This window comes from Leopardus geoffroyi, chromosome D4, assembly GCF_018350155.1.
Source record: "Leopardus geoffroyi isolate Oge1 chromosome D4, O.geoffroyi_Oge1_pat1.0, whole genome shotgun sequence".
NCBI lineage: Eukaryota > Metazoa > Chordata > Mammalia > Carnivora > Felidae > Leopardus > Leopardus geoffroyi.
The window spans coordinates 90,222,719-90,248,970 of record NC_059342.1 but is presented as its reverse complement, the minus strand read 5'-3'; the positions used below and the strand labels follow the sequence as shown (position 1 = coordinate 90,248,970).

At 44.8% G+C, this 26,252-nt stretch overlaps 1 protein-coding gene across 10 annotated transcripts in view; it reads left to right on the top strand.

Annotated features, from left to right (window-relative positions):
* Nucleotides 1–8,401: 8,401 nt before the first annotated feature.
* SETX (senataxin) overlaps nucleotides 8,402–26,252 on the top strand; it is a 65,995-nt gene continuing 48,144 nt past the window's right edge. For 3 of the 10 annotated variants that reach the window (XR_006710366.1, XM_045469539.1, XM_045469530.1), the window contains exons 1-6: nucleotides 9,058–9,253; nucleotides 15,592–15,775; nucleotides 16,658–16,868; nucleotides 19,127–19,236; nucleotides 24,074–24,293; nucleotides 25,033–25,152. Coding sequence is in view for 9 of the 10 variants with exons in the window: in XM_045469539.1 (XP_045325495.1) it covers nucleotides 15,599–15,775; nucleotides 16,658–16,868; nucleotides 19,127–19,236; nucleotides 24,074–24,293; nucleotides 25,033–25,152 (838 nt within the window). In the remaining variant the exon portion in view is untranslated. Of the gene's footprint in view, nucleotides 8,540–9,048; nucleotides 9,254–10,107; nucleotides 10,224–15,145; nucleotides 15,262–15,591; nucleotides 15,776–16,657; nucleotides 16,869–19,126; nucleotides 19,237–24,073; nucleotides 24,294–25,032; nucleotides 25,153–26,252 lie in introns of those variants that run through there. The other 7 variants (XM_045469537.1, XM_045469538.1, XM_045469533.1 and 4 more) reach the window with 7 other exon arrangements.

The window sequence follows — 26,252 nt, the reverse complement described above, 5'->3', positions numbered from 1 at the left end:
CATTAATGTCCACACTTTGATTTCTGATTTTAGGGGGTTTGGGTCTTACCCCCTTTTTGTTGTCAGTCTAGCTAAATGTTTGCCAATTTTGTTAACCTGTCCAAAGAACCAACTTTTGCCATGTTAATTGTGTCTTGTTTTTCATTTCCCCCTACTCTTATCTTTCTTATTTCCTTCCTTTGCTAACCTTGGGTTCCGTTTGCTTTTCTTTCTCTGGATTTTTATTTTTTTTTCAACGTTTATTTATTTTTGGGACAGAGAGAGACAGAGCATGAACGGGGGAGGGGCAGAGAGAGAGGGAGACACAGAATCGGAAACAGGCTCCAGGCTCTGAGCCATCAGCCCAGAGCCCGACGCGGGGCTCGAACTCACGGACCGCGAGATCGTGACCTGGGTGAAGTCGGACGCTTAACCGACTGCGCCACCCAGGCGCCCCTGGATTTTTAAAATGTACAGTGATTTTTTTTTTTCTTTTTTAACGATGGTGTCTACGGCTATCATCTTCCCTCTGAGCACTGAAAGCCAATAAATCAATAGCTGGCACAGGTACCAAAGATAACAGTCTTTTCAAAATAGGATGCTGGAAAACCCGAAATAACAGGATCTAGACTCTTGGTCGCACACATGAAAAACAAGTCAGTTAACATTATAAGACTTCTAGAAGAAAACGTAAGACAAAATCTTTATAAATTCTCAGGACACAAAAAGCACCAACCATTAAAGAGGCAACTGGCAAATTGGACTTCATCCAAATTTAAAACTTAGACTCTGCTGACGATACTTTTGACGATAAAGCCACAAATTGCGAGAAAGTAATTGTAGCAAATAAAGCCCTGGCATCCAGGGTATGTGAAGGAGTCTGGCAACTTAATAAAGACAAATAATCCAATTAAAGGAGACTACTGGCTTCCAGTTCCACATATAAGGAGCTTAGAAGCCACCCCTCCATCCTAACGAGTGGAAAGCCGAACCAGCTGAAAACTCAACTCTTCTGGGACCTGTAGAAGAGGACGTGAGCAGCATGCTGCCTCAAAGATTAGAAAGACTGCCCGGCAAAGGGAATAACAGCTCACGTGAGCAGAGCCCACGAATGGAAACGTCCATGGGACCCAGTGCTGAGTAAGACAACCCACACTGTAACTGAGGAATCGCTGGAGGCTTAGCGTGGACATCTCTGAGAGTTCCAAACTCCACAGGCGCTGATTCTTAGGAGAGGGCCCACAGTTTTATGAGATTTACCTCCAGGAGCTTGACCAGGTGTCCACTGGAAATATCAGAGGGAAAAACCCCTTGTTCTTCCAGCGGGGAGAGGGGAAAGGGAGCCATTTTGAAATACACTAGAGCATTCTGTTCTCAACAGAGACCTGCCCTCAGGAAAAACTAGCTCACCAGAGCCTAATCTTGCCGGGTATTACCAGAACCTAAATGACCTGGGGGAAGAAGAATTCCCAAATCCAGTGAGCTCCAGTTACCTGGGGGAAGGGAAGTGCCCTACACCAGCCCTCTCTAGCCGTCCTCTACTAAAGGGACAAAAAAAAAAAAAGCAGTCCAGTGGCAGAAACTCACGAAAACCCTGAGATCTAAGCCTCAGACCGTAGGAACACTTCCCCTCCCCTCCCCCCACACCTTGCCGTGACCTACTCAATAAAGTCCCATTTACAACCCTTGCTCTTGAACACGGTAGGTGCATCATGCCTCCCTGTCAAGAAAAAATTCAAGGCATCCCAGAAGGTAAAACACAATTTGAAGAGACAGAGCAAGCAAGCATCAGAACTAGATGTGGCCAGGATTTTGGACCTAACAGACTGGGAATTTAGAACAACCATGATTAAAGTGCTAAGGGCTCTAAGGGATAAAGTAGACAGCATGCGAGAGCAGACGGGCAATGTAAGTGCAGAGATGGAAATTCTCAGAAAGAACAAAAGAAGAAGGCCTAGAAACTTAAAAACACCGCCAGAAACGAGGAATGCCTTTGATGGGCTTAGTCGTAGGCTGGACATTGGCTGAGAACTGAATCTGAGCTTGAGGATATAACATTAAACACGGCCCAAACTGAAAAGCAAAGAGAACAAAGACTGAAAAACAGTGCCCAAACTGAAAAGCAAAGAGAACAAAGACTGAAAAACAGTACCCAAGGACTGTGGTACCACCACCAAAGGTGTAAGGTACTCATACTGGGACTCCCAGAAGAAGGAAGAAGAAATATTTGAAAATGATGGAGAATTTCCCCAAATCAGTGTCAGATACCAAATCACAGATCCAGAAAGTTCAGAGAACACCAAGAATATAAGTGCCAAAAACCACGATTAGGCATATCATTTTCAAATTACAGAAAATCAAAGATAAATAAGAATTCTTGAAAGAAGCCAGAGGAAAGACTTACGTAGCTTTGTCCCGCTCAGTGGTGAGAAACTCAAAGCTTTCCCACTCAGGTCAGTTACAAGGCAAGGATGCGCCCGCCCTCCCCCCCCCCCCCCCCCCTTTTTAAATGTTTTATTTGTTTTTGAGAGAGGGCATAAACAGGGGAGGGCTGGGGGGCTGGGGGGTGGGGACAGAGGGTCCAAAGTGTGCCGGGGTCCAGCCCCAGCAGGTCCAGCAGTGGGTTAGACTGGCCGCTTTACCGTGGCAAACGTGGCATTATGTTTGTTAGCAATTTCTTTGTAGCGTGCGTCATCTATGTTTCTCGTTGTTACCTGATTCTAAAAACGTTCCTTTGTGTCATCGCCCATCAAGGAACAACATAGTTATTTTCTTGTAACGTTCCCTCCTGCCTTTTTGCTTCTTGATTAATTTCTTCATACTGCTTTCATTATGTATCTACATTTGTCTATAAAGCATTTGCTTTGCTATTTTCATGAAAGGTCATCTAGCTCTCAACACCTCAAGTGGAACATTTACAGCGACATGACTTCTTAATTGTTCCTTTGAACCATTTGCTGCATAAGGAACAAAAGTATTTGCTTTGGTCTGGGGTGCCGGGAGGGAGCCCAGAGGGCCCTGGGAACCCACGCCTTATGCGCTCCCAGAGGGACAACGTAAACCTAGGAACTAATGAACCATTCTGTACCTTAACCCGCCGGGTCCAATCATCATCTGGAATGCCTCCTGGGGGCCAAGTGGGCCTAGGGGTCGGAGTCACTTGTATCCATAGAGACATTCCTTTGTTGCCAGAGCGGGGATTTCGAACCCATTTGTCCCCCTCCCTGGCTGGGAAATATATGGGGCTACCCTTCCTTTAGGCAGAGGAGTCTTTATAGGGGGTGGCGAGGGCTGGGTGTAGGGCTGCATAATTTCCCCGCGGACTCTTCTTTCTTTCCCCAATGGTTCTTTTCCTGGGGGGCCCGTCGTGGGCAATTCCCCCACCGACAAGTCCCCAGGTACTTTCATTGGTGGGGGGGCTGCCCCGACCAACGCTAAGGCCAAATTACATAAAAGCGGGAATGCGAGAAGCTTCGCTTTCAGCGAGCCGCCATGCAGTCCCCATCCGTCCACCGCCCGGGCCCTGCCATCAGGCTGGACGGACAGCTTGGCTTCCGGCAAAAGTAGGCTCCGCACTGACAGCAGTGAGCCCATGTGGGGCTCGAATTCACAAACTGCAAGATCATGACCTGAGCTGAAGTCTGATGCCCAACCGACTGAGCCAGCCAGGAGTCCCAAGGATGTCCCTTCCCATCATCTTTTCCAACATCATACTGGAAGTCCTTGTTGATGCATTATGGCAAGAAAAGGAAATAAAAGGTATACAGACTGGGAAGGAAGAACTAAAACCATCTTTATTCACATGTGACTTTATCATCTATGCAGAAGATCCAAAAGAATTGATGAAAAAACTGGAACCAATAAAAGATTATAGCAGGGTTGTAGGATTTAGGTGGATATACAGAAATCAACTGCTTTCCTATATACTATCAATGAACAAGTGGAGTTTGAAATTAAAAACACAGTAGCATTGGGGCGCCTGGGTGGCTCAGTCGGTTAAGCGTCCGACTTCAGCTCAGGTCATGATCTCACGGTCCGTGAGTTCGAGCCCCGCGTCGGGCTCTGTGCTGACAGCTCAGAGCCTGGAGCCTGTTTCAGATTCTGTGTCTCCCTCTCTCTCTGCCCCTCCCCTGTTCATGCTCTGTCTCTCTCTGTCTCAAAAATAAATAAATGTTAAAAAAAAATTAAAAAAAAAAAAACCACCACAGTAGCATTTACATTGGCACCCCCAGAAGTGAAATGCTTTGGTATAAATCTAACAAAACATGTACAAGATCTATAGGAGGAAAAACCACAACACTCTGATGAAAGATATCGAAGAAGTAAATAGAAGGAGAGGTATTTCATGTTCGTGGATAGAAACACTCGATATTGTCAAGATGTTGGTTCTTGCCAACTTGACGTGTAGACTCAATGCTGTTCCCTTCAAACTCCCAGCATGTTATTTGTGCCTATTGACAAACTGATTCTAAAGTTGAAGTGAGGGGCAAAAGACACAGAATAGCCAACTCAATATTGAAGGAGAACAAAGAAGACTGAGGCTACCCAACTTCAAGACTTAAAGCTACGGTAATTAAGCTACAGTAATTAAGACAGTGTCCTCATGGCAAAAGAATAGACAAGTAGATCTCTGGAACACAGAGAGGGCCTAGGAATAGATCCCCACAAATGATCTGACCATCAACTGATCTTTTCCAAGGAGTAAAAGTACAGTGAAACAAAAGATGGTCTCTTCAGCAAGTGGTGCTGAACAATTGGACATCCGCATCCAAAAAAGAAAAAAATTATATAGAGAGACACAGACCTTACATCCTTCACAAAAATGAACTCAGAATTGATCATAGATCTAAATGTAAAACCCAAAACTATAAAATTCCTAGAAGATAACACATTAGAGAAAACCTAAATGATCTTGGGTATGGTGATGACTTTTTCAGATACAACGCCAAGGGCATGACCCACAAAAGAAAAAACTGATACGCTGGACTTCATTAAAATTAGAGCCTCTGCTCTGTGAAAGACAATGTCAAGAGAGTGAGAAGCCACAGACTTAGAAAACATATTCGCAAAAAGACACAGCTGCTAAAGAACTGTTAAGGAAAATATACCCAAAACTCTTAAAACTCAACAATAAGAAAACAAACAGCCTGATGAAAAATGGGCACAAGGCTTGAATAGACACCCGACCAAAGAAGATAATACAGGTTGCAAATTTGTATATGGATTTGTATTTGTATATGCTCCTTACGTCATCAAAGGAATGCAGATTAAAACAACAAGGAGGTACTATTACACGCTATTAGACTAGCCAAAATCTGGAACACTGACACCACCAAATACTGGGGAGGATGTGGAACAATAGGAACTCTCACTTATGGTTGGTGGGAATGCAACATGGTGCCACCGCTTTGGAAACCAGTTGGTATTTTCTTACAAAAAACTAAACCTACTCTTAGCACAGGATCCAGTGATTGCGTGCTTCATATTCATCCAAAGGAACTGAAAACGTATGTCCATGCAAAAATCTACACACAGAGGTCTATAGCTGCTTTATTCATAATTGTTGAAACTGGGAAGCAACCAAGATGCCCTTCAGTAGATGAATGGATACACTGTGGCCCATCCAGAGAATGGAATAGTATTCAGTGCTAAAAAAATAAAAGAGCTATCAAGACATGAAAAGACACGGAGAAACCTTAAATCCACATTACTAAGTGAAAGAAGCCGAACTGAAAAGGCTACATACTGTGTGGTTTCAATTATATGACATTCTGGAAAAGGCAAGACTGTGGAGACAGTAGAAGGATCAGCGGTCGCCAGGGGTGAGACTGGGGAGGGAGGAAAAGGCAGAGCACAAGGATTTTAGGGCAGTGAAAGCCCTCCACTCTATTATAATGATGGATACCTATCTATACATTTGTCCAAAACAGATAGAATGTATAACACCAAGCGTGAACCCTAACGTAAACTATGGACTCTGGGTGATGATGATGTGTCAGTGTAGGTTCATCAGTTGTAACAAATGTGCTACTCTGGTGAGGGATGCTGATAAGGCAGGAGGCTATGCATACGTGGGGGGCAGTGAATACACTGGACATCTTTGTCCTTTGAATTTTTCCGTGAACTTAAAACTGCTCTAAAAAGATTAAGTCCTTAAAAAACAAACAAACAAGCAAGATGGTCAAAGGACTCCTTCAAACAATTCAGACAAGATCTACTAATGCCCAATAATCACACAACTTTTTTTTTTTCTTTGATAGTGCACATGCATACACAATAGGGGAGGGGGCAAAGGGAGAGAGAAAATCTTTTTTTTTCTTTTTACATTTTTAATTTATTTTTGATAGACAGAGACAGAGCACAAGTGGGGGAGGAGCAGAGAGAGACGGAGACACAGAATCCGAAGCAGGCTCCAGGCTCCGAGCTGTCAGTGCGGGGCCTGACGCGGGGCTCACACCCACGAACCGCGAGATCATGACCTAAGCCGAAGTCGGACGCTTAACCGACTGAGCCACCCAGACATCCCAAATGAGGTATACTTTTACCAGTGGGGCGACTGAAATCTAAATGATTCAAAATAGGAAGTGTCAACAAGGCTGTGGAGCAAACGGAAGTCTTGCATTTGCTTCTAGGAATGTAAAAATCACTTTGGAAAATGGATTGTAGGTTCTCATAACGTTAAAGACACACTTATCCTGTAATGTAATGTACACACTCCTTGTTATTTACGCAAGTTAAATGAAAAACATGTACATTGAAAGACGGGCCCATTAATATTCATAACAGTTTCATTCGCAATTGCAGAAAACTGAAAATCACCCCATATCCATCGGTAGATGAGAAAAATTGTGGCATATTCATTTAATGATGTCATGCTCCAAAATGAAAATGATTGCTGATACATGCAGTGACACCTCTGACCCTCACACGCTTCTTATTGAAGAGAAGACGACTGACAAAAGAGTACATAGCGTATAATTCCATTAAAATGAGTTCTAGAACAGTCTGAATGAATCTATGGTGGTGACAGATAAGGTGATAGAAATCAGGTCACCAGTCCGGTTGGGTGAGTGTGGACAGCGTCCCCATCGCACTTTGCGGGATGAAAAAAAGTTTTTTTGTTTTTTTTTTATCATGACTGGAGATGCTTACATGAAATGATGGAGGTGTTGACACGTCCTCAAAGCATGCACTTAAAATCCGTGTATTTTATTGTGTATAATTTAATATAAATTATGTAGAGTTGAAAAAAATTAAGGGAATACGAGGCAAAAGTAAAGATGATTTCAATCAGTAGAAATAACAAAAATTTCAACAATTAAGAGATCAAATAGAAATAACGAGCCTTTATCATTTACAGATTGAAAACAAATGTGGAATTAAAAGGCCCAGGGACGGCTCGGAGACAGGATGAAATGGTGACTTTGGTTGAGCTTTAGGCAGTTTTTGCCTTCGCGAGCACTTTCCTCCTTAAAAATATCAAATATCATATTTTATGACCACTTTGGTATAAAGGCAGATATTTTGTTAACTATTAAAAAATTGACTGCAATCTAAAGTTTCACCTTTTTTTCGGCTTTTATAAGAAGTTAGAACGTTGTCGTGTGTTCCTAGCCCAACTGTCAGGTCCACGGGAGAAGTTTTCCCCCACCTCCCCACCCTCTTTCTCCCACCTCCACTCCCCCAACCCCTTTCTCCCCCCCTACTACCCGCCACCCACACCCTGTTCAGGATCCCAGGTAGTCTTCTGTCTTCTGTCCCTTAGCAGGGTGGAGAGGAGTTTGGCACTTTTAAACTCTTTCAGGGGCGTCTGGGTGGCTCAGTCAGTTAAGCGTCTGACTTTGGCTTGGGTCATGATCTCATGGTTCGTGAGTTCGAACCCCACATCAGACTCTGTGCTGATAGCTCGGTGCCCGGAGCCTGCTTCAGGTTCTGTCTCTCTCTCTCTCTCTCTCTCTGCCCCTCCCCAGCTTGTGCTCTGTCTCTCTCTGTCAAAAATAAACGTTTAGAAAATTAAAAATAAAACTCTTTCATATGTCAACTTTGGTAAAAACCTAAGTAATGCATTCTGCAAGGATCTACCTAACAGTGGTGATGTCAGGGACGTACAAAATCCCGGTGACTTTTACCATTTTGTTCATCTCTCAAAATAATTTCTTCCCCCAATAGCCCTCCAGATTCTCATTTCAAACAAATATTGTATACACACTCCTTCAGTGAGGACGTACACATAACGAGTACGGTCTGAAACAGTTGTGTGACCTAAGCTCTTCGTGTGGCTACAACCAACTGTCCGCACGCTACAGAAGCTTCGAGAAACCAGGCGAGCAACGGTCGTTGGTCTCGCGCGCGCTTGCGCGAGGTCCCACAAGCCCCGCCCCCCTCGCTATAAGTTTCCTCGCCTCGCCCCCTCCGCCGCCCGCTCAGTCTTCGGTTGCAGGTCCCGGAGGCAGGACCGCAGCCGCAGCTCCGGCCTCGGTGGTGCTGGTCGGCACCTGTCCCTCTCCCGCTTTTCCGCCTCTGCCCTCAGTCGAGGCAGGGGCGGCTTCTCTTCCTCCAGGTCAGTGGCAGGCGGTAAAAACCAGGCAGGCTCTCCGGTGGTGATTGCTGTTACGGTACTTCGTGAACCCCTTTCCCGTAGTATGAACTCCCTCTCCCCATTAGGTGTTGATTAACGTATTATATTTTAGGAATTTAAGGAAATCTAAAAGGAAAAAAAAAAATCCCCCTCAATCTGTAACACACCGTGCTGAAACGCCCGGGGCGTTGCAAAGATCAGAAAAGGGAACGACCGTTAAAGGGTACAGGCTAGAGGCCTAAATCGTCCCGGGGCTAGGCGCGTCGGGGTCCGATCCTGACCGGAAGGGAGTCCTGGACGGGACCACCGCAGTCGACGCCCCTCCCCCCCGTAGGGCGCTCCCGATTGGCCGGAACCGGCATCCCGGAAGTGACATCGGCGCCAGGCGTTTCTGCCCCCCGGCGGAGCCGCGGTGCGTCTCTTCCCGTGCTCCGCCCCTCCGCGCACCAAAACAAGGCGGCGGGGCGGAGCCTGCGTTCGGCCGACGCCGCGCGCGGGGGAGGGGCGGGGCCTCGGCGTGCGGCGCTGCCGGGTTGGGTGGCCGGGTGGGAACGGAGGCGCTCGGGTGCGGGCTCGCACATCCGCCCTCGGCCGACTGTTGAGCCGAGGCATGGAGGTGGGCTAGCGGCCGAAGCGAGGCCGAGCGGGGTGAGGAGAGCGCGGCGGGCTCGAGGCTGTGGGCCCGGCGGGCGTGAGGTGCGCGCGGGGCCGCGTGGAGTAACCGTCGCGGCGCGTCAGGCCCGGGCGGCGGGTGGGGGAGGGGCGGCGCGGGGGGGGGCGCTTTCCTCGTGGGGGGGGCAGCGACGCGAGGGGGGCGGGGACAGCCCGCCCCCTGGTGCCTCCTGCACCCCGGGGTCCCGGGCGTCTGGATCCCCGCCCCGTCCCCCGCCGTTGTCTCCTCCGCGGTGTCGTGCGAGCTGCTTTTGGCCCGGGCACTGCGTAGTTCCTTTGGGGGATGAGTCGGGGGCTCGCCGGAGAAAACCCGGTCCTGCTGCCCCGGGGTCCTCCTCCCCCTCGGGAGAGAGTCCTGCTCCCGGATGGCTCCCCCGAGTCCTCCCCTCCCCACCTGAAGGCGCTGAAGCGCACTGCCCGGGGGGGGGGGGGGGGGGGGGCGGGACTTTGTCCGCCGCTCCGTCTCTCGGGGCTGCGATGGGCCCGAGACGGGCTCGGCGCGCAGGACACCGGGTGCGGGGCTCGTAGGGGAAGAACCTCCCCCGTTAGGAGCAGGAGTGCTCCGGTTGGAGTGGCGGACACGAGTTCCGGGCCGAGGGCTGAATCTACCCGCTGGTGCTGATTTGGGGGCTGTTTGTCGAAGTGCCCAGCCGTTCCGTGCGCGGGGACAGCGAGCGTCCTGTGGCCTCAGGAGCGCAGTTGCGCCACTTCTGCAGATTTGGGTGCTCACGGGCAGGCTGTCTGAGCCTGAGCCGCTTGTCCGATTGGTACCGTCTGGCCCGACTTCGTAGGGTGGACGTGAATGAAACCCGGATGGAGTATAAAAACCACTTCATCAGTTTTGTTCCTTTTCTTCCCCCTCGCCCGTCCTGTTTCAGAAAAGTTCTTTTGGGTCCAGAGTCTGGGTATACATGAGTGCAAATCCTCACCCATTCACAAATAAGCCTAGGAATCTCCACCGAGAGGATCACTTCTCTGTAGGCCGGTAGCCCAGGTAATTATTTTTTAAGCCAACATCTAAGATGGTTTTCAATCCCTGAATAGGTGTCAGGCACCGGAGTAAAAATATGCAAAGCAGATCCGTGCCCCAGACTCACAATTGGTGGGGAGGCAGCAAATGTGTGGTAGAGGTGGGAGACAAAAAGCGAACAGCTCGACTCCGCGCAGGCAAGTGCCCTGAGATGCAAAGTCCTGAGAGGGTAGGAGCGTCGACTAAGAGTGGAAGGGCGAGGATGGGTCAGATAAGCCCTCAGATGTGATGACGTACAGGGATTGATTGCACACGGGAGGCTCTCAGATTTTCTCAGAATCACTGCTGAGGTGTTTTTAAAAAACCGAATCTGAGTTGTATTTATCTCATCCTTTTTTGAAGTTCCTTTGCTGAGTCTGATGTGCGTTGAGGGTTGAGCGCCAGGCAGAGCTGCGAAGGTTGGGTGTTCAGTGCCAGCTTCTGTGAAAGCAGGAAAGGCCAAACACCCTGCAGCATTTTAGGAAGGGGGGGGGTGCTAAACCGCGAGAGATGCCGAAGCCCGATAACGGAGGGCCTTCTGCAGTGAGGTCAAAAAATGTGAATTTTATCCCGAAACTGGGGGAGTTCAAAGGTCAGTTTTTGCTTTCCCCTTCCGCAGTATGCTAGGGGAGGAATTGGTGGTGGATGAAATAAGAGCCAGAAGCATGATTTATTTAGGCTTCTGCAATCCAGACAAATGGTGAAAATATGTCCTATTAAGGGGATGGCAGCGTCGCTGGGAATAAAGCGTAGATACAATTAAGGAGGGAGACTATGGAATTGAAGATGGATGCTAAGGGAGGACATGTAGGGTCATTGTCTTTGAAAACAAGGGACGGTGATGTCATGAGTAGAGGGCATATAGGGTGAATCACGGGTTTAAGGGAAGGATTTCCTTCTGTCTTTGTCTTTGAGATGCCAACTCTGTGCAGTTGGATACTGAATGTATCTGCGAGACTGTAGGCTAGGCTGGAATTGTTGTCGTTTATTGAGTGCCTGAATTTCAGCTAAGTGTCGCACTGAGAGAGCGTTTTACATACTTTCTTCCGTTACAGGCAGTAATGGAAAAAGTGGTTTGAATTAGGTCACCCAGAAAGAGAAATGGGATGGAGAGTCCTGAGGCAAGCCTTTGGAAACTGATATTTGAATTTTTTTTTTTCAATGTTTATTTATTTTTGGGACAGAGAGAGCCAGAGCATGAACGGCGGGGGGGGGGGGGGGGGGGGGCAGAGAGAGAGGGAGACACAGAATCAGAAACAGGCTCCAGGCTCTGAGCCATCAGCCCAGAGCCTGACGCGGGGCTCGAACTCACGGACCGCGAGATCGTGACCTGGCTGAAGCCGGACGCTTAACCGACTGCGCCACCCAGGCGCTCCTGGAAACTGATATTTGAAGGGGAACAAAGGAAGAAGTGACCGTGAAGGAGATTGGGTAGAGGAAGTGAAAGGAGAATGGTGTGCTGTCTTAGCTAAAGAATGCATGGTCAGAATTTTTATATGCTTTAGAGGAGGCAGAGAAAAACTCTGTTGGATTTGGTGATACAGAGATGACTAGGGACTCTGGGAAAACATGCAGTGAAACGTAAGGGTAGAAGCAAGATTGCCAGGGAGCTATTTAGCAGACAAATCCAGATTACTTTTGCAAGAAGTTTAGCTCGGTAAGGTAGAGGAAAGTGATTGTCGTTTGAGGTGTCTGGCCAGCTACTATTGAGAAATGATGTCCCCAAGGTGGGTCTTTGGAAAGTCGGTCTATAACCCTGGAGAAGCATCGTGTGTTAGTGACGAATCAGTTCTCTTTCTGAGGCTCCGAGTGTGGCTCTTAACGTCTGTTCTGCAGCTTGAGGGTTCCTCGGGCACCACCATCTGTGGCTCAGTCGTAGTTCCAAGCAGTTAAAATCGGATGAAATGAACAAAACTCAGGCCTTCCAGAAGGACTGAGTTGGGCAAAAACTTCAAGGATTTATGGTCATCTACCAACAGATTTTCTCCCAAAAGAAAAACTACTTTATATACCCCATTTAGATGCTCGGGCCAATGATAATTTTAGATTTGGGGGTGTAACCACCCATTTATGGCCTTTGCAGAGGAATCTGGAAACACTTTCTGTTGTTGACATGCTCTATAGCACTGTTTTCTGTATTCTAGACTCCGTGGTACCCATCTGTTATATGGCAAGCAAGAAAATTTAGTTCTGCTTTCTGGGGTGTGGAAATAGGCTAGCTCTGTGAGTGAGTGAAATACAGAAGTCTCCTTAATGTTCTTAGTAGAAAGTTTCTTTTTTTTTAACTGCTAATTATTGTAAAGTCACATTTTATTTGTACTTCAGACCCTAATTTTTTTTTCAAAGTTTTCGATTGACTGCAGAAATCCTGCTTGAGGCAAGTGAGGTTTGAGAATTCTCCAGAGTTTCACTTTCTGTTCTTAGATCTGCTTCTAAGTTCACGCCCCACACTGAAATAGATCACTGGAAAAAACAGTTTGTGAAGACTTTTAACTTATAATATTATGATATTGGCCTTTTAGAGTTAACACACTCTGCTTTGAAAAACATAATTTTGTATTCTGCAAAGCTAATGTGTTACTTGGTATTCCCTAGTTCGCAGCCCCCTTGCACAGGGTGGGTATTAGTAAAATCTAATGGAATTAGAATTAATGTTTAGGAAAGGGCAGGATTCTCCAGCTGAGCCAGCATGCTTTTTTAAATTTTTCAAATGAGGATTGTGTAACTCATTTTTTTGCTCTTCAGGAAGCTCCTAATCTAGGATGTAGTGAGCTTTTCTTCTAAATGAGTTTCCATACCTCCTTTTGAGTGTTGTTTTCTGTGTGTTTTCTAAATGTCCATTTCTGTATGTCGTCCTTAGCTTTAATGTTGAAAGCCACCCTGAGTTCTTTTTAGAAGGGTGAAGAAAGCGTACAATTAATAGTTAATCTTAAAAATTCACAAGACAGATGCACGTATTCGATTTTACTTATGCGTTTATGTATAATTACTTAATCATGGAAGTAAGAAGAAAATAAGGGATTTTTTTTGAAAACCAGCTTATTTTAGGATCTGGCATTACGCCAAAAAAGCCTCAGCAGTGAAATAAAATTTCCGTCAAGGTGTCATTGATTTCCCGTTAGCAGACGTTTTGCGCTCCTCAATTTTATGATGATGATGATGCATTTGAAAACGTCACGCTGCTGGGTTTCTGTACCCAGGTATTCAGTGACTTGGGTCATTTTTCTTAATCTTTTATTGTTTCTTCCTCCCTCCCTGAGAGGAAACTTTAGACCTTTCTACCCCATGCATTTCCCCTTTATTTTATTTTATTTTATTTTATTTATTTTTTCATTTCCCCTTAATTTTAAACCACCAATACATTGTATATCCCTTTATGTACTTTAGGCATCTTTGTGCTTTACACATTAAAAAAAAAAAAAAAAAAAAAAAGCAGGATTTTTTTGTGTGTGCGTCCCACTTACCAGTTTTCATCTCCTTGAGGATGATTTCACCCCTGATGACAATGCAGGAGTTAGGTCCATCCACTTAGGAGACGGGCTTAGTTTTTAGTATACAGTCCGCAGTGGGGGTTGTAACTTTTTCCCCTTGAAGCTTGTATCTTACATCCTTTGGATAGTTCATTTCCATCCGTTTCTGAAGATCAGGCTCATTAGATATTTTCCTGGCCCAGTTCCCAATGACTGATCATTTTCATAGGAAAGAAGACTTGCTTCCTTCCTCCTGGGTGTGGTTTTCTTCCTTTTGTTACAGACTGGCTGACAGCTGTTTAGATCTTTTTGACTTTGGGCCGGTGGGTTTTTCTCCTGGGTTGCGGGTTTTGGGGTAGCTAGCATACTGTCCAGAGCGGAAGTTCCTTCCTTAGTACCTCACGTGGGGGGCTGTCAACTCCGGTGATGTTAACCCTGATCACTTGGTTGAGGGTGTGTTTGCCAGGTGTGTCCGCTGTAGTGTTACGGTATCTCCCTTTCCACACCCTCTCCTTGGGCCTTGTGTCACCAAGTCCGGCCCACACTCAAGATGGGGTGGGGTTAAGCTCCGCCTCTGGGAACCCAGAGCGTCTATATGCATTGTTGCGAGTTCTTCTGCGCGTCCGGTTGGTCCCCCATCTTTTGGTCATTCATCCAGTCGTTTCTGTCTGTACGGATTCATGTGTGTCTAGACTGAGGGTTAGAATCCACAGATTGCAGTGGGTGTTTGGTTTTTGTTTTTGATCAAATTGTCTCAGCTTTGGCCATCCAGAGCTCTTTCGGGTTGGCCCCTGTGTTCCTGTGACATGCCCGAGCCCTTTTGTGTTTTGAGTAGTTTGAGGTACGTCCAGGCTCACTGCGTGTCCTTGTTGAGCCGTAACACACTGCTTACTGATTGTGAGCTTTGTATTTACTTTCACCTCCATTTAGTGTGCGATGCAAATACGGCGTCTTCTCTTTATTACACCTCGTTGGAGCTGGAGAGCTCTTGGGATTTGGGCTTCCGTCCTGTTTGCTCATCCACAGGGTTTCGTGCTGTTTGTAGTTCTGATGAACCTCTGCCTCGTTAGTACGTCTTCATTTAAACCTCTGACACCTGTGCTGCTTGGGATTTTCGCTTGTTTCCTGGGACCTTCCTGTTTGCTCTTTTTGAGACTGCTAGGGTTTGGACAATTATCCTATCTGGACCCTTTCTTGTGAGTTTGGATGGTGGAGTCTCTGGTATTATCACACAGACAGAAGGTGGGAGAGCTCAAAGATTGTACTTAGTAGCAACAGGTTGTTAACATTTTAGCTATTACAGTTGACAGCGCATCGACGAGCAGTGCAGCGGTTCATGCACACGTATGTGCAGATTCATGCGTCTGTTCTTTCTAAACCAGACAGAGGTCTCTGAGTTTTTGTGACTGGTGTGGATCAATAGCTACGGATTTTTAGGTCTCCACGGATTTCTCGAAAACATGTCTTCGAGGAATGTGAAAGGTTCCCTTGACTTTTGACTTGGCTCCAGTGCATCACGAGAACACTCCAAAAGCTATACTTTGAAAGCACTGGTATGTCTTTGTCTCCGTGGTTCAACGTCGGGACCACGTGGTCTTGAGCTTCCTCTGTAGCACATCCGTGTGTTGCATGCTGGTGGGTTTGGATTGCTTTGGTTTGGTTTTTGTACTAGCAAAGTGCTTTCGTTTCCTCGTATTTCTTACGTGCCAAAGATGAAGTTTTTAAGAGGAGGCTCAGGTTTGAGTTGACCCAGTTGATGAGCCGGCCGGCGGACCATTCTTGAGGTGGCGGGGGCACATTCTGAGTCGAAGGGGAGGGTCCCACGGAAAGGCCCGAAGTGTCATTTTTCGGGAGTCTTCAGGTGTCGTCTTTTCTGCGTACAGGGGCAGAATGAGCACATGTTGTTGGTGTACGCCCGGTGGTATTTCCACCGCCGACTTCCTCAAGCGCTATGCGTCCAGGACCCACGCCGGGGAATTTCAGACAGCCAACGAAGACCTGTGCTACTGCCTGGAGTGTGTGGCCGAGTACCACAAAGCACGCGACGACCTGCCCTTCCTGCATGAGGTAACGTGCGTCGGGTGGACGGTACGCTTCAGAGCTCGATAACTAGGGAGACGAGAAACCCGAACTCGGCTGGGTGCGTTCGGGAAACAGGATTGACTGATGAGACGGAATTAAAACCTCAGGCGACTTTGGTGATCCCTGGCTTTCAGTCATTGGGATCTAAAACAATTGGATGAGACGATGTATGGGGTTTTTTTGTTTTTTGTTTTTTTGTTTCCAGTTTGTTCTTTACGTCCATATATCTGACAGTGTTACATTGTGTTTTGTTTCTTGTTTTTCACGCCCGTGTATTTGACAAGTGTTATGGTCACGGGTCCGAATGGCTTGGGTTATTTTTTTATTGGTGATTCTTTTTTTCTCTTTTCATTTTTTCATGGGTACGTGGTGCAAACTTCTTTTTTTTTTAAATTTTTTTAAGTGTTTTATTTATTTTTGGGAGAGAGTGGGAGCGGGGAGGGGCAGAGAGAGAGAGAGGGAGACACAGAATCTGAAGTAGGTTCCAGGCTCTGAGCTGTCGGCACAGAGCCGGACACGGGGCTTGAGCCCTCGAACCGTGAGATCATGACCTGAACCGAAGTCGGACGCTTAAGTGACACCCAGGCGCTCCTCGTTCCCTTTAAAATAGCTGATAAAGCATAGTGCTATATTTATAGTAAAACTTTACGAAAGCAGTTTTCGCACACCTCATGTCATATGTGCCTCATACATCATAAAAGTGGCCACGTTTTGTGACTTTTCTTGAAATGAATCTAATGTGGTAGTCTACTTCTTGAAACTTCTGAAGTTTTATACTTAGGGGAAGGCTTTCTAAAAAGATCGTGACATCCAGTATTTTTGGATAATAAGATATAAAGCTTACCTCCCACTTTTCTTTCTCTGTAGGTTTTGTGGGAATTAGAAACCTTACGTCTCATAAATCATTTTGAAAAATCCATGAAGGCAGAAATTGGAGACGATGATGAATTGTACATAGTAGACAACAACGGAGAGGCACAGCTTTTTGACTTCACTGGCCAAGACTTTGAAAATAAGCTTCGGGTTCCTCTTCTTGAAATCCTGAAGTATCCGTATCTGCTTTTACACGAGCGTGTTAGTGAGTATCTCGGGTGTTCTACAAGTTTAATCAGTCTCATTTTAAGAATTGCAGGAACTCCGTTCTATCTGTATTGACAATCCGTTAAACAGATCATTAAGATACTTCATCTTTTTTCCCAACATTTTGTTGGTAGAAGTTTCCATACACAGAGAAAAGCGAGTGATCAGGTGAACACCACGTACCCACCACATAGATTCTGCAGTTGCTCACATCTTGCTGTATTTGCCTTATCACACATTTACTTCTCTATCCATTCAGTTAGTTTTCATTCTTGTAATTTGTCCATAGCAGAGTTCCTCAATGTTGACACCATGGATGTTTTGGACTGGATGCTTCTTTGTTGTGGGCGCTGTGCTGTCCATTGTGGGATGTCCAGCAGCCTCCCCGGCCCCTACCACCTAGATGCCAGTAGCCCTCTGCTCTCCCCGCTGCCCCTCTTAGGACAGCCAGACTGTGTCCACATAGTGCCACGTGTCCCTGCAGTGTGGAGAGGGCAGGGCAGGGGAGAGGCAGAATCGTCTCTGGTTGAGAACTACTGGTCTGTAGTAATTTGTATTAATTATTATGGCATGGCATATCATGGCTGCCTGAACTTAGGTCATTTATATTTGTATTTCTTAATGTGAATCTCATAAAAGTGAAGACGTTACATGATCTGTCCAATCTAACAAAATAGCAGTACCTTTTTTTTTTTTTCTTTTCCAAATAACAATACCTTTAAATCATTTAGTATCTAGTCCGTATTCAAACTTTCCCAGTACTTGCAAAATGTGGTTTTGGCTGCTTTGTTTAAGAATCCATTCAGGGACCACCTATTGCATTGGCTCATATTTTGTACATATTTTTGAATACAAAGTAGTCTATTTATACATACACAAAGAAACTTTTTTTTTTTGTTTTTTTTGGCCATAGCCTTGACTTACTGAGACCATATAGTTGCCGTGTGAAATAATGCACTTCCTGGATTTTTCAGATTGCTTCCTGGTGATGTTATTTCACGTCTTTATTCTCTGAATTTTCAGTAAACTGAAAAGCACATCTAAAGATTTGGTTAGATAAATCAATTCTTTCTAAATAAACTGTAAGTAAATTGTGTTTAACATGCTAACAGGTCCGTTTTCAAACATTTATTAATGAATACTACATCCAAGAAAAGTACATAAATGGTGAGTTTTTACAAACTGGACACACCTATGTAGCCAGCACCCAGATCAAGAAACAAAACGTCAATACCCAAGAGCTTCCTTCCTGCTTCTCCAGTTATCGACACTCTTCCACAAAAGCCATCCACTGTTGCTGACAATATTCTTTGAACTTTGACAAAGTAAAGTTGATTCATTAGGGGTAGGGTAAAAGTATGAGTCTGTTCAAGACACTTCTTTTTGTGTTTTTTATTTTTTAGAGAGAGAGTGAGCAAGCGAGCGCACAAACAGTGGAGAAGGGGCAGAGGGAGGGGGGAGGGAGGGAGGGAGAGAGAGAGAGGGAGAGAGGGAGGGAGGGAGAGAGAGAGAGAGAGAGAGAGAGAGAGAGACTCTCAAGCAGGTTCATGGGGCTTGATCCCAGGACTCTGGGATCATGACTTGAGCCGAAATCAAGAGGCAGACGCTCAGCCAACTGAGCCACCCAGGCGCCCCTATTCACGACGCTTCTGAAAGAGCCGTGTAGACATTTCCACAAAGCAACAGGAGTTAGAACAGTCCAGCAGGGGTGGACTTGGACTTGTGGAACAATAGACTCCAGAAATAAACCAAGAATATTTGGGGAACTTAGTGTTAGATGATGGGAGCATGTCAAAGCAGCGGAGAAAGTGAAGTTTTCAGTAAACGAGAGTAGGACACAATAGCCATTTGGGGGAGAGGCTCACTTTGTCACGCCAGTACCAAGTAAAGTCCATGTGGATCGAAATGTAAAATGCTAATGGAACTGGACTTAAAATCATACTTTTGAGAAGATACCCGATGGGTATAATTATGCTAATTATGCCAAGGGTAAGAAGAAAATCTATGTATACCGGTAAAGTCACAGTAGTTCATAGGAGCACACTATGATGAATCACACAAGATTAGGCTTTCAGGCGAGTAAATACTGTCGTTGAACTTACGTTATCAGCATTTTTATGCCTCATTTGAGAAAAAAAAGGAAAAGAACAACTTTTTATTTACTTACAGAACAACCGAAGGAGCCAGATTCAGGGACTCTTGAGAAAGTTGATAAGGTTTATGTCTCATATTTACTGTCTTGTTTTTTCTATTTAGACGAATTATGTGTTGAAGCACTTTGTCGGATGGAACAAGCTAACTGCTCCTTTCAGGTTTTTGACAAACATCCAGGCATTTATTTGTTTCTGGTCCATCCCAATGAAATGGTGAGTATGAGTGATAGGCGATGAAAGGATATATTTTATTTTTGCACATAGAGCCGTAATAGAGGGTTTCGGTGTGTATTTTGTCTAAAATATCGAACCGTTAAAAATGTATAATCACACCCCTCAAAAGGTAAGCGTTTCTCGGGACCAGCAGTGCAGCAGAAACACCACGTGATAAACGGTGGAAACCTCTCGGTCCGGGTGGCTCCTGGTAGCTGAGCATGCAGTTTCCGCCGGATGACAGTAGCTCCGGGTGTAGGCCAGGAAAGGCCGAGAACCAGAGTCCGGGCCTGTGTACAAAGTAGACTCTCCCCTGCCTGCGAAAGAAAGCTGACAGTACGGCCAGATGCTCTCCGGCACTGGCCTCCTAGAGTCACATAGCAACAGAGGAAGGAGGTCCAGCCGGGCACCAGGACCCGGGCCAGGCACTCAGATGCTTCACGACTGAGTCTGCAGGGCCCCTCCCTGATGCGCCTGGTGGTTGGCAGCCCGAGCTGCTGATGCTAGACCGGTGCCAGATGAGGGACACGAGAGAAAGAAGGGAAGGTAGCGTAAGAACTTAATACACAGTTGGTTGGATGCTGTGGTAAAGCTTGTTAATAAAAGCAGCTAAGTTCGGAGAAAGTGAATCTATCAGTAATAACTTGGACGGGGTAGTAACAACGCGATGGGGCTGGCAGGCAAGATGTGAGAGCGTGTGGGCTGGCTTTTCATCTTGTTAAGGGCGGAGCTAGGTAATGAATTACTTCAGAAGGTAAAAAAAAATGCTTTAGAAGAAATAGAGAAACATGGTTCATACAGATAAACAGGTTTAAGAATATCAGTGTTTAACATAAGTGGTCTGAATTTGTCAGTGAAGACACAGATTAGATTGAATTACAAAAGAAAATCCGTGGTTTTGTTTCCAAGAGAAACACCTAAAACTTAGGGTGCAAAAAGGTTGAAGGAAAAACAACTAATAGGCAAATACCTAATCAAAGCTGGTGGAGCTACTGTTTTTTTTTTTTAATTAATTGATTAATTTATGAAATTGTACATCCAAGTTAGTTGGCATCTAGTGCAATAAGGATTTCAGGAGTGGATTCCAGTGATTCATCCCTTACGTATAACGCCCAGTGATCGTTCCAACAGGTGCCCTCCTTAATGCCCCTTGCCCATCTGGCCTATTCCCCCCACCCACAATCCCTCCAGCAACCCTCTGTTCTCTGTATTTAAGAGTCTCTTATGTTTTGGCCCCCTCCTTGTTTTTATATTGTTTTTGTTTCCCTTATGTTCATCTGTTTTGTATCTTCACTCGTATGAGTGAAGACATATGATATTTGTCTTTCTCTGACTAATTTTGCTTAGCATCATACCCTCTCGTTCCATCTGTGTTGTTGCAGATGGCCACATTTCATTCTTTTTGATTGCCGGGTAATACTCCATTGTATGTATCTTCTTTATCCATTCATCCGTTGACGGACATTTGGGCTCTTTCCATACTTTGGCTATTGTCGATAGCACTGCTATGAACATGGGGGTGCACGTGCCCCTTCGAGACAGCATCCCTGTATCCCTTGGATAAATATCTAGTGGTACAGTTGCTGGGTTATTGTAGGGTAGTTCTATGTTTAATTTTTTGAGGAACCTCCACACTGTTTTCCAGAGTGGCTGCACCAGTTTGCATTCCCACCAGCAGGGCAAAAGAGAGCCTCTTTCTCCGCATCCTCGCCAACATCCTCTTGTTGCCAGAGTTGTTAATGTGAGCCATTCTGACAGGGGTGAGGTGGTATCTCCTTGTGGTTTTGATTTGCATTTCCCCGATGATGAGTGATGTGGAGCATTTTTTCATGTGTCGGTTGGCCATCTGGATGTCTTCTTTGGAGAGGTGGCTATTCGTGTCTTTTGCCCGTTTCTTCACCGGCTTATTTGTTTTTTGGGTGTTAAGTTTGATAAGTTCTTTATAGATTTTGGATACTAACCCTTTATCTGATATGTCATTTGTAAATATCTTCTCCCATTCCGTCGGTTGCCTTTTTAATTTTGCTGAAAGCTGGTGGACCTATTGTGTTATATCAAATAAAATAGACATTTGGACAGGGGGATAAGGTTACTGTATAATAACAAAAAACGCAATTTATCGAGACTAGTGTTTTTAAACAAGTAATATGTGGCTAAAATCGTCTCAAAATAAATGATGCAGTTATTGGTAGAACTGCAAGAAGAGATGGTAGATTGATTACTGTAGAAGATTTCACTGTACTCCTCTTCACATTGATGAATCAGTAGACAAAAAAACCCAAAAACCCAACAAGGAATGGAATATGTATACAAGGCAGTACACAAACTTAACCTAATGGGTATATATGTGAGCTGGGCATCTAACCATTTTTTCAAATACACATTAAACGATAAAAGTGATCACGTTCTAACTTGTGATAAATATTACATGTTTCAACACATTGCAAGGACTTAGCGTTGGCATCATCCCTCTCGTGATCTCTGATCATGACACAATTTAGATAGAGGTTAATGAAAAGATAAATGAGTTTCCATATTTTGGAAGTAGCACATGCTAAAAAAGAAGTCATTAAGACTTAAGCATACCCAGAACTGAATTATAATGAAGATGCCACATTAAAAAATTGTAGGATGTGGCAAAAGAGTGCTTTCAGGGAAATTTATATCTTTAAGTAATTGTGGAAAAGAAGAAAGCCTCAAAATTAATGAGCTGATTATTCCTCTTAAGAAGCTAGGGAACAATGGAATAAAAAAGAAAGTAGAATGAAGGAGGTACTTTCCGGATGTGAACTCACTTACGCCTTACAGCAGCCCAGTGAGGCAGGTAATGTATAGAGGAGGAAACCGAGTCAGACTTGGCCACAGCCAGCCAGGCTAGTGTGGGGTGACCGGGTGTCATACAGGCAGCCTGGCTCCAGGTCCCCGGGCCTGGTTTTGCTGTTTGCTTTGCTCTCCCTTAATCCGCACTATCTCAGCCTTTGTCCTTTATGACATTTCTGAAGTGTGCGGTCATTCCTGCCCGTTCCGCCACCCCCCAATCAGAATGCTCCTCATTTGGGGTTTGTCTGATGTTTCCTTGTTGTTACGTTCAGGTTATGCGTTCCAGCTGGAGGACTGCATAGAAGTGATGTTCTGTCCTCAGAGTGTCACCCTCAGAGGCGCTCCCGTGTCACTTGCTCTTTGTGGTTATGTTCATTTTGATTAGCCAGTCAAGGTGGCGTCCCATTTCCTCACCGTATAATTTCTGTTTCTTAGCTATCGGGAGACCACAGAAGGGCCCCGCTCCTCACCAGAATTTTCTCCCAAATTGAGCGTTAACTGATGGCTTTTGCCTGAATCACTTTTTTTTTTTTAAGATTTGTAAAATCATTTCCCAACCCCAGCACTCTCCACGTTTGCCGGTTAGTCCTGGACGTTGGTTCCACTATCATAATCAAGAACTCTTTTCCTTTCTCCCACTTACTTGCCTATTTATTATCAGTATGGACTCATGCATTCCTTTGTATGTTTTCCAAAAGCTTAAAATTGATTACTTATGTTGGCACGGAGCCAGCCCATTCCTGTGTCCTCTAGCTCCGTTTTTCAAACTTCTGGCCATCCACAGTAAAAAAAAAAAAAATGGTTTTCATTGGTTACATACACACATATGCATGTGTCAGCTGAACATTTCCCCAAATCCTACTCCTGCGGGATGCACGCTGGTTTTTTTCTGTTTTATTTTATTTAGCTTTTTAAGGTTGGTTGTGATTACTAGGTTTAACTCATAGCCCACAAGAATTTTTAAAATCACTTCCCTGTGCCGTATTGCCATTTAGAGATGACTTTTGATTTCTTTTGAGGCTCCACTTTTTTTTTCCCTCTCAACTTTCTATCATGGAGAATTATAAACATACAAAAGTAGAATGGCGTAATGAACCCCCTTCTGCCCATCACTGAGCTTTCTCAGGTACCAATATGTGATCAATATTGTGTTGCCTTTTGGATTACTTAGAGCAAATCTTAGACATCAGAGCATCTTATCCATAAGATACTTAAATATGTCTCTAAAAGATAAGGGTTTTTAAAAAAAAAAAATGAAACAATATTACCACTGCACCTAAAGTACTAATTCCTTAATGTCATATTTCTAATCAGTGTTTAAATGGATGGAAGTAATTATCTATCTCATAAACGCTTTTTTAGGGTTTGTTCAAATCAGGATCAAATAGGGTCTAAATATTGCATCATTAGTATCTCGTGTCTTTTAATTTTTTTTTTAATCTTTATTTATTTTTGAGCAAGAGAGAGAGAGAGCAGGGGACGGGCAGAGAGAGAAGGAGATACAGAATCCGAAGCAGGCTCCAGGCTCCGAGCTGTCAGCACAGAGCCTGATGCGGGGCCCGAACTCACCAACCGCGAGATCATGAGCTGAGCCCAGGTTGGACGCTTAACCGACTGAGCCACCCAGGCGCCCCAATATCTAGTGTCTTTTAAAATAGAGAATCCTGGGGTGCCTGGGTGGCGCAGTCGGTTAAGCGTCCGACTTCAGCCAGGTCACGATCTCGCGGTCCGTGAGTTCGAGCCCCGCGTCGGGCTCTGGGCTGATGGCTCAGAGCCTGGAGCCTGTTTCCGATTCTGTGTCTCCCTCTCTCTCTGCCCCTCCCCCGTTCATGCTCTGTCTCTCTCTGTCCCAAAAATAAATAAACGTTGAAAAAAAAAAAATTACTATTTAAAAAAAAAAAAAAATAAATAAAAAAAAAAATAAAATAAAATAGAGAATCCTGTTTTCTTAATTAGGTTCTTGCCGTGCATGGACAGTTACTTACTGAATGAAGTAACGAACGTGTTGTGCCTTTAGGTTCGGCGTTGGGCTATCCTGACTGCAAGGAACTTGGGAAAAGTGGACAGAGATGATTATTATGATCTGCAGGAGGTTTTGACTTGTCTTTTTAAAGTCATTGAGTTGGGGCTTCTGGAAGATCCAGACATCTATACTTGTTCTGTCCTCGAGAAGGGTAAACTGATTCTTCTGCCTTCGCACATGTACGATACCACCAACTACAAGAGCTATTGGCTAGGTGAGTGTCGTTCCTACACGAGTATGACTAGTAGTTTTCTATCATTTTCAATGAGTATCTTGCAAAGGAAGTGGTTTCTTGGTGATCTAATGAAGGGTCTCATGGTTCCCAATTCTCGTGCTGTCATTAAATTGACTTAGCCATTACATCTCTTGTTTTGAGACTTTATTCTAGAAACCATCTTTGTAAGAGGTGCGTGTTCGAGGGTAGCAAATCTTGTATTTAAAGCAGTACTAGATATAACAAAACCTTGGTGTAGCGATGGACTTTAGTAGGGTTTGATGTAAGAGATTTCCCCATCTGTAAAATACTTCTTGGTGAAAGAGATACTAGCTTTGGTTTTCAGCAACTTCTACACTGACTCAAAGTAGGTCTCCCCTGCTTCACTGATTCTGAGTCCTACAGCCACGTGTCCTGTTTGGCAGTGATGAGTTCTCAGAATACGGTGATCTTAAAATTGGAGGCATCTTAGAGTTGAGGAAAAACAAATTGTGTGGTAATCCTCTTTGAAACTGATTTCTAACCAAGTTTGTACCATTTCCCTTTTTCTGTCCACGTCAGTCTAAAGTCCTGTTACTGGGAGCGGTGGTGTCTGAGTGTCTCAGACCTGAGTGTTGGAGGAAGCGGGTACTGGTTTGCTTCATTTTACTGCCTTGTTACTCTTTTGCCAACTAAGCCGGAGAAAGCCTCCGAACGGTGTCATTTACTCAAGTCAGGAAAACTGTAAATGATCTTACAGGTATTTGCATGTTGCTGACCATTCTTGAGGAGCAGGCTATGGACTCCCTGTTGCTGGGCTCAGACAAACAGAATGATTTCCTGCAATCAATACTTCACACCATGGAGAGGCAAGCAGATGGTAATAATCTTTATTTGGTAAATGCTTTGGGATGCTGCGATGGGCCCTTTTAAAACATTAGTGTCATTGCAAGAATTTGGGTGTGTGGCATGGAAAAAAGAATGGACGTGTTTATGGTTCAGTCACAGATTCAGAGTTTTAAATTGGAAATGACCTTGAGAGTTCAATTTCAACACTTTACCTTCATGACAGATGAGACTGAAGGCCAGGGAAGTTCACTTACGTCACGTTGAAATGCCCAGTTAGTGGTGGAATCAAGACTAGCAAATACCTTTCCAACGACTTGGTAGTTAAAATTGTGGGGAAAGCCTCTCCTGTCCCTCTGTCTTCCTTTTTCCTGGTTCTTCTTCATTTCACTTCTGTTCTCTAGGGTTCCACTGTCCCAACATGGTGACTGCTAGCCAAATGTGGCTATGTACATTTAAATTAATTAAAATTAACTGAAGAATGCGGTCTTCCAGTCCCACGAGCTGTACTTTGAGGGCTCAGTAACCACATGTACCTGGTGGTTGATACTGAACAGTGTGGATAAAGATCATTTCCCTCATCACAGAAAGTATTCTTGGGACAGTGCTGTTCAGATAGTTTACAAGCTAGGATGTAAAACTCTTAGTAATGTTTACTATTAGACCCTAACTTTCTTTTGCTTGTGGTTGTGTCAGGCTGATCAGGGAGGATCTGTAATGAATGTTTCTAATCTTGATGAAGGAATGAATAGAGATCCAGGATGCCAGATATTACAAAAACATAATGATAGTTTTTCCCCCACATTCACTTCTCTTTAGGCAACTCCAATGTGGATATAAACTCAGTTGTGCAAGATTGCAGAAGAACTATATAAATGTTATTCTTTTTTCGATCGCATAGCTTCTCTTGTTAGGTTATTCTCAGAGTTATTACTAACTTGTTTTCCAGCACTTACTATATTAATAGGTCATTTCTTTGTGCCTTGCCCATACAATTCTGTCTTCTCTGTTAATCCAGTTCCCCTGACTTTCAAGATGTGAGTCATGTGACCTCTCTAAGAAACCTTTCATAATGGTCTTCACCTAATTGATGACTTCGTTCCTTACTTGAGCGCTTACTGGGCATAAGACACT